The 12,305-nt window shown below is 42.1% G+C and overlaps 1 protein-coding gene across 42 annotated transcripts in view; it reads left to right on the forward strand.

The window, feature by feature from the left end:
- CACNA1C (calcium voltage-gated channel subunit alpha1 C) overlaps positions 1 to 12,305 on the forward strand; it is a 767,747-nt gene that overhangs the window by 545,298 nt on the left and 210,144 nt on the right. For all 42 annotated transcript variants that reach the window (XM_086714435.1, XM_086714443.1, XM_086714446.1 and 39 more), the window contains exon 6: positions 8,501 to 8,659. In XM_086714435.1, the coding sequence (XP_086570561.1) occupies positions 8,501 to 8,659 (159 nt within the window). The remainder of the gene's footprint in view (positions 1 to 8,500; positions 8,660 to 12,305) is intronic.

The raw sequence follows: 12,305 nt of genomic DNA on the forward strand, positions 1-12,305 counted from the left end.
AGAGAGAGAGAGCATGAGCAGGGAAGGGGCAGAGATAGACAGAGACACAGAATCCAAAGCAGGTTCCAGGCTCTGAGCAGTCAGCACAAAGCCTGATGCGGGGCTTGAACTCACGAGCCATGAGATCATGACCTGAGCTGAAGTCAGATGCTTAACTGACTGAGCCACCCAGGTGCCCCTAAGCTTGGTCATTTCTATCTTATGATTTAAAGTGAGAGATATGTGACTCTTCGCACAAAAACACTTAGAGACCATTGTAAGGTTATTAATTGGCCTAATTTCAATATTGTTGTGTCTCAGGGACACTCAGGGAGGCTCAAGGAGATAAAGAGAGATGGGGAAATGTCAAGTCGGTGGAGCAGTCATAACACACACAACATTTATTGATTAAGTTTGCCATCTTCTAAGGGCTGGGTTCATGGCACCACAAAACAATTACAATGATATATCATAATACATCAAAGATCACTGAGCACAGTTAACCATAATAAAATATAATAATAATGAAAACATTTGAAATGTTGTGAAAATTACCAAAGTGTGACACAGAGACACAAAGTGAACAAAATGCTGCTGGGAAAATGGTACTAATAGACTTGCTCAATGCAGGGTCACCACCAACCTTCAATTTGTAAAAGATGTAGTATCTGCAAAGCGCAATAAAGTCAAGTGCAATAAAACAAGGTATGCCTATAGAGTACTCTTGGCCCAATTCCCTGCCTTCCTCTGCTTTCTCTGTGGCTAGGAAGAGGATTATTTCCTCCATTTTACAAATGAGGAAGTTGTCAGAAGAGCCTTTCTCATGTGCTTCCTGAATTACTTTCTCTGAAAGCGTAAGTGATTTCTGCTTCAAACAGAAGCAGTAAACTGGTTTCCCAAGTCTCCTTCCAGTAATATCTTTTAAGAGGCAGAGAACAAAGCCAAAGGAAAAGCATGAACCTGGCAGATAGGAGAGCCACAGGTCTTTCCTCAGACGACCAGGCAACCTACCTCTCCTGGAACTTAGACCCTTCTGCCTGGACCTGCCTACCTGGCCAGCTTCTCTTCTTGGTGAAGCCTTCTTCTACCCTCTATGCCAAAGAATGATCTTTGTAATACTTTGGTCTCTTCCCTTAAAGCTCTTAAAAAGTTTATAATTGTTTATTGATTGTATGATTGTTTAATTAATGTTTGGCTTCCATTACAAACTCTGTGAGGGCAAGGCCTGCAGACCTCTTATCTACCACTCTATCCCCAGCCCTAGCACAGCAGGTGGCCCATAGAACATAACTTAATAAATATCCTTTGAATGAGTGAAAATTAAAGTATTGAATTACATGACCCCAAAGTCCTCTTCCTATTCTAACAAGCTTTGGTTTGTTTATGAGAAACTTGGACTTATCACCACCACACTAAACCCAAACCTCCCTTCTCCTAGTTCAGTGATTCTCAGCATTGTTTTCTTATCAATTTTATGATCAGGATTTCTTGATAATTTTTATTGTTTTCTGAGTGCTTGGCTAGAACTTTGGAGTCTGAAAAGTTGGGACATGAAGTGTACATTCCTAACCACCAACAAAAAAAAGCTGTAAGTCAATGTGGAACCTGACCGATGAAATCAAACTAACATTAGCAAAGATCTCCAATTTGGGGGTCTTCAATTATTTCTCCCTTTCCTCCCATTGTATACCAGAACAACTTAAAAGTTGAGTTCAAAAGGAGTATGGGAATAGAGTTTACATGAAAAGAACAGAGCCTGTAGGTCTAGCACTTGATCAGACAACCCTTATGCACATTACCTTTCAGCCCCAGTAAGTTTTCATTTTCCTTCTTCAGGCTCTTGCTCATAAAGTCATTCTAAAACTCCTTCCTGGTGTGACCCCTGGGGCCCTGAGAAGAACAATTCATCACCAAAGCAGGGCTTAGTGAGACGTTTTTTTATGAAACAAGAGTGTGATATATCCTCAGCTCTGTATCCATCCTGGTGGACCATCTGTAAGGGGTATGGAAGCACCAACTTCAGTCGGCCTGGGCAATTTCAAGCTAATCTCAACACTGTCTTCAAGAAAGATGCCAGATTTTGGGGCGCCTGGGTGGCGCAGTCGGTTGAGCGTCCGACTTCAGCCAGGTCACGATCTCGCGGTCCGTGAGTTCGAGCCCCGCGTCAGGCTCTGGGCTGATGGCTCGGAGCCTGGAGCCTGTTTCCGATTCTGTGTCTCCCTCTCTCTCTGCCCCTCCCCCGTTCATGCTCTGTCTCTCTCTGTCCCAAAAATAAATAAAAAACATTGAAAAAAAATTAAAAAAAAAAAAAAAAAAAAGAAAGATGCCAGATTTTGCTTTCCATAATTGATGGCTCCTCTTAATCTTTTAAGGAAAAACAGGACAATTTATATGCCCCAGATCCTCTAAGTCTTTCCAACCCTGGAATTTTCAGGTAGGTATGCAGCCATTTGTCCAGGGATTAACAGCAACATAAGAGGGGGGAAAGGAAAAGCCATACATGCCAACTAAGATCCATCTCTGTCCTTTTCCTAAACTCAGCATCGAATGGTGCCACTTGCCAAAGCCCCATCTCCCTGGGAGATCTGGCAACCAGGCATCTTGGGAGACTTTCCTTCTACCGAGAGGAGGTCATCTAACATGAACTGCAAATTATCAGACACTGGATTTCTATATTATATGTTTAATCCCTGTGTAGAACTGTGTGTTCCAAATTTTCTGGTATAGTTTGCATATCAAACATCCTCTCCTATTGTTCCCATAGGTACATGTGTATTTGCCAGATCTCATATCCTGATTTGAAGTTAGGAAAATAGACTCATCATATTTTAGGCCTTTACTGATCTTGTGCTCAGAGGAATTTTCCAACAGTTGCTGTGATCACCAGGCTTACCTAGGGTCCGTTTGCTTCTACCAGCATGAGCAGCCAGCCCTGAAGAAAGGCCTAGCAATTTTTTACCAGCCATAAGCATGGCTTATCTGAGTAGAACACTTGGGTGGAGAAATGTCAAATTAGAACTTGAACTGAAGGAGCTGTTTCTGGGACAGCTGTGAGCCAATTCCAAAAAGAAGATAGTAAGCACCCACACCTTGAGAGCCAAATTCTGTAGATGGACTGGAAAGAAGGAATTCTGGCCCTATGCTTTCATATACCAGTCTGTTCCAGGCTGTCCCAGGCTGGCTGTGAGGAAAGTAGGCAGAAACTAGAAGTTTTTCCTGGACTGGCCTTAGAAACATCTGGGCTCTCCTGGAAGTAGGGACTAGGCTTCCACGCCTTTCCCACAGATGTTGTAAGCATGTGTTTGTTGCTTTATAGACATAGATTTTGGAGGCTAAGAACAACAGTCTAAGTGCTATGGGGAGTCATTTAGCACAGTGGCAAAGCCCACAGGCTCAGGAGCCAGGCTACCTACCAATCCTGTACCCCATACTACCATTCACCACGAATGTAACTATGGGCAGGCCATTTTGCCTCCCTTGGACTCACTTTTCTTATCTATAAAATACAGTTAATAACAGTACCTGCTTCGTGGGCTGTTGCCAGGAAGAAATGGAATAATCCAAGTAGAGTGTTGAGAGCTGCACTTGACCCACAAAAATGTCTTCAGAACAGGTTAAGCAGGATATAGGGGGCTTTGGTGTGCCAGGGCAATTCTTCACCCAAGAATACCCACAAGGCACCTCCTCCAAGAACTTGTTCAGTCAATGCTTGCACATATCTGAGAATGAAGATCCCGCTACCTCTTAAAACATCCCACTCTAAGGGAGCCTGGGTGGCTCAGTCAGTTAAGCATTCAACTCTTGATTTTGGCTCGGGTCATGATTACAGGGTCATGGGATCGAGCCCCACATTGGTCTCTTAAGAGTCTGCTTAAGATTCTCTCTCTCTCTCCCTCTGCCCCTCTTCCCTGCTCTGTCTCTCAAAAAACAAAACAAACAAAAAACATCCCATTCCATCTTCAGATAGGTCTACTTTTTTAATAGTTTTCATTTGTGTTGAATCTAAATCTTTTCTGGAAACTTCCTAGTTAGTTGTGGTTCCATCCCTGTGGTTACATCAATTCATCTAACTCCTCTTTCTCAAAATAGCAATTTAAATCATGTGGAAATCATTGATATCACCCTCCCTGCCTGTGCTTTTCCCATTCTATGAGTCTTATCTTTTTCTGACAATACATCTTTAGTTTCCTCTAATGATTGTTTAAAGGCATGGTTTTCCTTTCCTTCATCATTGTGGTTTCTGTTTTTTAAGGCAGCCTGTGCTTACAGATGCAATTTAGCTCTGTGTGCATTGAGTCTCTACTATGTGCTAAAATACAAAGATGAGAAGACGAGGCTTCAGGGAATGGCATTCTAGGCAGGTGTAACAGCATGTGCTGAATAGGGAGGCATGAAGCCGGAGAACTTCAGACAGTGCAGTATATTCCCAGAATAAGGAGTAAGGTATAAACTGGAATCAGTTGTGATCAAACTATGAAAGTTGGCAGGTGAGTGTTACGTGATAGGGAATCATCAGAGGACTTTTCATCAGGGAAGCAACACATTCTAGTCTGTGCCTGAACATGAGCATTCTAACTACAGCGTGAAGATTGGGCAAAACTGAACGTAAGGAGACCATTAACTGAATGAAGAACACCAAGAAGATGGAAAAGAGGAAAACAACTCATGAGTCAAAATGTCCAAAATATATACCAAAGGCTAACAGTGCCTATCTCTGGGTGGTGGAATAAGGATTCCACCTTATTTCCACCTGATTTCTTGCTTCTTTTTGCTTCCCATGTTTTCTAATTTCTCTGTGATAAGTATTTTCTGTTTTTCTCAATGATTTTCTGTTTTTTTCTGTGATCTTCTCTATAATACATGATTTTTCATATATCATTTATATAGTAAAAATAATTTATGCTTGTCTAAAAATACTTCAAAATCAAACTTGCGTGACTTGATAACCAGTTAGAGGGAAGAGCCTCAGCAATCGGTTTCATGGCCTGGATCCTCAGGTGGGAGGTATGGCCTCCAACTGAGATAGGGACAGGGGAACAGGTGTCCCTGATGGCTGAAAGGAAGTCCACAGGCTACTGTGATTTCGTTTTGGCCTCTTTGTAGCCTACTCAGAAATCTCTGCCTGAGTTTGCAGGCCCCTGGAACTCAGCTGTCCATTCACATCCCTACCTGTACAGCACACTCCATGGCATCAAAGTCCATCAAAGCAAACTTTAGATTTAAAGTTTTTCCCTCCTTCAGTAAATACTTACTGAGTTCCAGGTGTGCCTGGCATGGTGAAGTGTCCAACTTTGGCTCAGGTCATGATCTTGTGGTCTGTGAGTTCGAGCCCCATGTCAGGCTCTGTGCTGACAGCTCAGATCCTGGAGCCTGCTTTGGATTCTGTCTCCCTCTCTCTCTCTGCCCCTCCCCAGCATGCACTCTCTCTCTCTCTCAAAATATAATAAACATTAAAAAAAATTTAAAAATACTTACTGAGTGCCTGCCATGTGCATCAGTGCTAAAACAGCAAAAAGAGCAGGCAGCCCCTGTCTTCAAAAATTCAGCCCAGTGTGAAAGACAAATAAAAATGCTTTAAAAAATCATTTGATGAGAGGCACCTGGGTGACTCAATTGGTTAAGTGTCCAACTTCGGCTCAGGTCATACCTTGCAGTTTGTGAGTTCAAGCGCCGTGTCAGGCTCTGTGCTGACAGTTCAGAGCCTGGAGCCTGCTTTGGATTCTGTGTCTCCCTCTCTCTCTTTTCCTCCTTCACTTGCACTCTGTCTCTCTCTCTTTTTTTAATCTTTATTAAAAAAAACACTTAATGAACATAGAATTCCAAACTGAGACTAATGCTCCAAAAGAAGGGAAATGGTTCCAAGGAGATATATAAGAGAGGAAACTTCTGTCTGGGAGCTTGGAGAAGGATCCCCAAGAAGAGAGATGCTTGGGCCCAAAGCAGAAGGATAAGTAGGAGGGGACTGTGGAGAAGAATTCCAGGCCGAGAGAGGAGCATGCTTCACATCCCTGTGGTAGACGAAGTGCAGGCATACCTCATTTTATTGCACTTTACTGTATTGTGCTTTGAAGATGTTGCATTTTTGACTAATTGAGGGCTTGTGGCAACCCTGTGTCAAGCAAGTCTGTCAAGCCCTTTTCCTAGCAGCACTTGCTCACTTTGTGTCTCTGGTCACATTTGGGTAATTCTCACAATATTTCAAGCTTTTTTATTGTTATTATATTTGTTATAATGATGTGTGATCTGATTTCAGTGATTATGACTCACTGAAAGCTGAGATGATGGTGAGCATTTTTTAGCAATAAATTATTTTTTAATTAAGGTATGCACGTTGGTTTTTTAGGCATAATACTATTGTATACTAAATAGACTACAGTGTAGAGTAAACATAACTTTTACTTGAACTGGGAAACCAAAACTTCATTTGACTCACTTTATTGCAATATCCATTTCATTGCAGTGGTCTGGAAAAAAACCCTCATATCTTTGAGGTCTACTGTATAGTATATTGGAGGCTAAAAGAAAAGCTGTTTGGCCAGGAGTGTGGAGAGTGAGGACAGGGGATGGGGCGGGTGGAGAAGTAGATAGGGCCAGACCCTACAATGCCTTAAAGGACACAAGAAGGACTCTGGTCTTAACCTAAGAGCAGCACCTTGGCTGAAGCACAGAGGACCAATTCCCATTCTGTGTCTCTCACCACTTTCTTGCCACCCAAGGCTGTGGCACTAAAGGCCAGGCAGCAAAGCCCACTGATGGCCTGGATAGGTTGGATCTAGAGATCTCCGTCCTCTTCAGTGAGTAGCACTTTGAGAGCTCCCCACCCCAGCAGACACCTCTGAAACTTGCTTTGCAATTCAGTTTTCAACTTCCTCCATGGCTTCACATACTTTAACACTAATGTGTGTACAACTTGCTAATTAATGAAATCATTTGGATCTGAAAACATCTTGTTCTAATGGGAGACTGCAAAGCACTCTCATTAATTCACAGGTAAAATTATTCCAGCTTTTCTCTTTTATTTTTTTTCCTCTCCTCATCTTGGCTTAATAACTGGGGAGAATTCCTCTAATTAGCCTTGTGAAAATCACTCCACCAAATCACAAAACATCAGTGGCTGCCTTGGGGTCTGGGGAGAGGGTGACCCAGACTTTGTTTACCCAGTGCAGAGGGAGGGCAGTGGCTGAATACAAAGATGAAACTTCCAACACAAGAGAGGATGTCTGCGGTTGGGAGGGTAAGTCAGATGCAGACACTAAAAGTGCCCTGTGTGGTGTGATGCACAGGTGGGCATCCTATCATATGTGTGTCAGAGGTGGCCACAAGATTTTCTGCACAACTGGCCTAGATGTAAGGAAGGAGAACCTGCCCTTTCCCCCACTTCTGCCGTAGGACATGAAGATTTGGTGTACTCACTGTTGATAGTAATCTAGGGGTGACTGGCTGCAACTGTCTCTCCACCATTTGCAAATGAAAACTTGTAACATCTCTTTTGAACAAGGAGTATTCTTGGTGTCATTTATGGTTGAGTTCATAAGTTTGGGGGTCCTTCTTCCCATAAGATGATAGTACAAGCCTTCAGTACTTTGGGGATGCACTGACAAGACTGATATGCTACATAGGATTTTTCGTTTACTTTTTTTTGTCCTGGCAGGATCTGAGTACTTTTAGTTTTTATTGTGGTAATATATACATATCAAACTTTGCCATTATAATCATTTTAAGTGTATGGTTCAGTGACACTAAATATATTCACATTTTGCAAAGACCACCACCATCCATCTCTAGAACTTTCTTATCTTCCCAGATGGAAATTACATATTCAACTTGAACTCCCTTCATTGGGGCTTTTCAATGGAGGGCTCTAGTGTTCTCCAGATATGGGCCCTGAGGGAAAGTGGCCTGGCCAGAAATCTGTAGGAAGAGAGGTTCACTCACATGATCCAGAGAAGGTCTTAGGTATCACCACCTATGTGTAACCTGGGGGTATGAATCAGTTTCAACAAAGAAAGTCCCCCCTCCCAGATGCCTGACAACCAGGCTGATGTGTGTTTTCTGGCAGATGGGTCAGCCACAGGATCTAGTAATCCCACCTTGAGGGATAAGCAAGTCCTTGCAGAGCTGTGTCTAGTCAAAGTTAATTCTCACTGTAGTGAGATGGTGGTCTAGGACAAAAAGATGCTAGGTTATCTCTAAGACAGGATATTAGAAAATTGGATAGTTCTGGATGAAACAACATGTTCTTCCCCTTAGAAGTACAGCATCTGCCAGTCCTTTCATTTGAATGTGCCTCCAAGAAAGATTTGGAGTCAGGCCAACCTAGATATCAATCCCTGTTCTGTCACTCACTGTGTGACCTTACACCTCAGTTTCCTCATCTAAAAAATCAGACTTGTGATACCTCACTAGTAGAATTGCTAAAAAGATTACTTGAGATTATGTCAGTATGGCATCTGAGATAGCACTTGGTTTAGTAAGTGGAAGCTGATGTTCTCACTGTTACTATCTAATTTTGTCATTGTAGGTCTCCAAGTCGTTCTGAATTCCATTATCAAGGCCATGGTCCCCCTGCTGCATATTGCCCTGTTAGTGCTATTTGTCATCATCATCTACGCTATCATTGGCCTGGAGCTCTTCATGGGAAAGATGCATAAGACCTGCTACAACCAGGAGGGCATAGCAGGTAAGGAAGATGCTGAGAGGCCAGCTCTCAAGAGGCTTCACTGTGTCATTGCTACTTTCCTTGTAGTTGGGTGAACTGCCACCATATAACCAGTGGTGCTAAGCAAGGCCTCCTCCATTCAAGGACTCATCTTTTCATTCCATGGTTAAGTGAGAGGCAGAGATTGGTATTGTTTTTCTCTTGGTAATTTTTCTTTTTACTAAAATAGATCTCTGTTAAGACAGCTCACATCCAGCACTGCTAAACAGTTTAAATGAGCTGTGTGATTCAAAAAACAACCAAGCCAGCCTTGAGTATTTTAATTTAAGAATCAGAACTGACCCAGGGCACCTGGGCGGCTCAGTCAGTTGAGCATCCGACTTGGGCTCAGGCCGTGATCTCGCGGTTCATGGATTTGAGCCCTGTGTCGGGCTCTGTGCTGACAGCTCAGAGCCTGGAGCCTACTTCAGATTCTGCGTCTCCCTCTCTCTCTGCCCCTTCCCCGCTTGCACTCTGTCTCTCTCTCTGTCTCAAAAATAAACTTTAAAAAAAGAATCAGAACTGACCTAGTGATGGTGTGTATCTCTATTCCATTGGTCCTTCAGTGTCACTTGTCATTCAAAGCCCTGGCAGCTTTGCCTGCAGCCAGTAGATGCCTCCATCACAACCCTGGGTTCTTTCCACTATCTAGGGTTCATCTTGCCTCCTCTGTGTCAGTGTTTTGTGCTTCTACATTCATAGGCAGAACCTCCCACCTTTTTAAGACTTCTCTATGTTCCTTCCATAAAACAATATAGTTAACAAGAAATGCTGGCTCATTTAGCACTTCTCTGAATACAACTAGTTTTGGTTTGTGGGATATGCTACAAACAGCTGTCTTAGGTTACTAAAATCTCAGCTGCACCTTTAAAAAAACATTTAAACAGAGATTGACAAAATAAACAGACATATAAAGGAGTTTAACATAAAAACTTTTTGAAAAAGTACTTTCCCCCAAAGGGGTTAGCAGTGTTAAATTTATGTGATTTTTTATTCCAGTAACAAGATCTTTCATTCTAGTTTTTGGCATCTTGATGGAGAAAGGGGAACATCTGTCTGAAGCTTTAAAAGACCTCATTTCTTTCCATCAGTACTGCTTCTCATTTCTATTCAGCCCAGGCATTAAATTAAATGTGACCCCTCTTGCCTTGGGATGGTGAAGAGAGACAGATCTGTATGACAAAGAATGAAATGGTTATTCATATTCAGAAACCAAAATAGAGTACCAGATCTGGATGATCTTGTTTGACTGGGGGGATTGACTGGGTATTTGTTGTTTTTAGGTCACTGCTGCATAACCATAGTCCTAAAACAAACAAACAAGAAAACTATAAATCTATAATCACAGGCTTACACAATGGTTTTTACTGTTTTGATGAAGAGTCTGTTTAAGAGACCTTTTTTTTTTTTTTTTTTTTTACTCTAGAGAGAACTTCCTAATTATTTGGGTCATAATTGTATAAAATACGCTATCATGTTAAAAAAACAGAAGCTCTTTAATATTAGAACAGATCTTGTCTTTAGCTAAAACTCATCTTTGCTTAAAGGAATACCAAATAATGCAATGAATAATATTTTCCCCTTGAATTCAAATCCTTCTTTTTGTTCACTTCAGTCTGTAGCCAGCCCTGAGCCAATACATTTATGTTAATTGTGTAGCTTTATTAGATCTCATTCTAAGTCCTGCTTAAGAGCTACTGTATTATGTCTAAAGTTTATGCAGTTGTATTGAAATGATTGATGACTCTTTAGACCCAAAGTCCTCAGGCAGTCACAGGGATATTGAGTGTCAAAGACCCCAAGAGTGGGTTATATGCTATGGTGTAGCTCTCACCAACAGCATACCAAGTGGAGGACAGTGAAATGATGAAACTCTGCCACAGAGCTAAAGATAGCAACCCTACCCTGCAACCAAAGGTCTGTATACAACTTACCTAAGGAACATTGCTCCCAGAACTGCCCATGGTTTCTATCATTCTGCTGGGAAAACAGCAAAAGTATGTTTTTCACTGGTGGCAAGATCCTCTAAAGGCCTATGCTAATAAGCAACCTGGAACATTGGAAATCACTAGGCATCACTGTCAGACCTTCATTGGCCTCAACAGGCATGATAAACAAAAGAGATACAGGGTGGGATGCTCTCCTCTGTGCCACAGCTGCACAGTCTGGTGAAATAGCCACCACTGGCCTGCTAAAACTTATAGTGGCCTCCCCACTTTTAGGATAAAGACTAGAACTGGCCTCACCAATTGGGGTGGCCAATTTAGAACCATACTGTTGTCTATCCTTGATTTACAAAAAAAAAAAAAAAAAAAAAAAACAAGACCAGGAAAAATACTTGAGATGTCACCTGCTCACCTGCTTCCTACCAGAAGATGCATCAGATCATTTAGTGGTGGGTTTTCCCTTTACTCCACAAGTCAGAAGGGAAGTTAGCTCCCATCAGTGAAAATGAACATCAGCCTGAAGAGCCAGGATGTCAGAGGACAGACACCAAGAGAAGTGTCCCAAAGAGAGGAGCCATGCCAGCTCCATCAGGAAGGTGACCTCACTCTGTGTAGAGCCAGGCTCCCTGCTGGGAAGAGGGGCTGAGGACACGTGGCTGCAGAAGACTTTTTAATCAACACACTGCAATCCGGAGCTCATGTAGCTCCTCCTTCCTAAATCTGCCATCCGATGACAATCTGGGGACCCACTCCATTGCTCCCAAAAGAACACAGTCATCAGGGCCTCTTCCACCTACATAGTGACTAAAACAAATAAGAAGGAAAAAGTGTATGGAATCTGGACATATTTCATACAGCCAAAGAGATCAAAAATTTGTAGTCTTTGAAGCCAGTCTTCATGTGTTTTGGAGAGTTTTGTACCACCTTTAGAATGGGTGATTTTTTTTTTAAATTTCAGACTTTAGATTGAATTACCATATTATTCTGCAAATTTAGATTATTCAAAAGTGCTTGTGAGCCCTTGTCATATTTTTTAATGGAATTTAAATCAAATTCTTCTTTTTTGCACTCTAAGATTATTCTCAGATTACGAATTTTATGTGCTTGTAGATTTTAGGACACATTGGATTTTAAGCCATGTTTTCTATGAAGAAAGGTCTTGAGCTGGCCAGGTGAGCCATTATTCAGCCTCTAGGCTGCCCTTCTAGTTCCCTGTAGAGGTGGTCTCTGAAGAGGCAATTTTTCTCCAATCCTGGAGGCATCTGCAAGGCGCCTTCCTAGTTCCTCAACAGATACATCACCATATGCCGGCACCTTTTGTTTCTGGTTGTCCCATCTGTTTGATGGTACTCTGAGCCAGGCTACTCTGAATAGCTCTCCCAAGCACACTAATTACCCCTGAGACTGGCAGAGAATTGGTTGGCTCAAACCTAGAAATGAAATCACTTCCATTGTATTCACTTCTTAAAGTTGGTCCTAAAAAAGTAATTGATTTTGTCTTTGGTGATTTCTCCTTGGAACCCCTTACTGGCACTCTCCCAGGATTTCATATTCTTGTTGGTATTAACTGCATTTCTAAAATCGCTCCTAATCTTTGCCTCCATTCTTTTACCACAAACTTAATTTGGACTTTCCAGAATGACTCTACTTCTCTTCACTTCTGTTTTAAAACATAGGGCCCA

This window comes from Puma concolor, chromosome B4 (assembly GCF_028749965.1).
Source record: "Puma concolor isolate L17-30 chromosome B4, mPumCon1.1.hap2, whole genome shotgun sequence".
Taxonomy (NCBI): domain Eukaryota; kingdom Metazoa; phylum Chordata; class Mammalia; order Carnivora; family Felidae; genus Puma; species Puma concolor.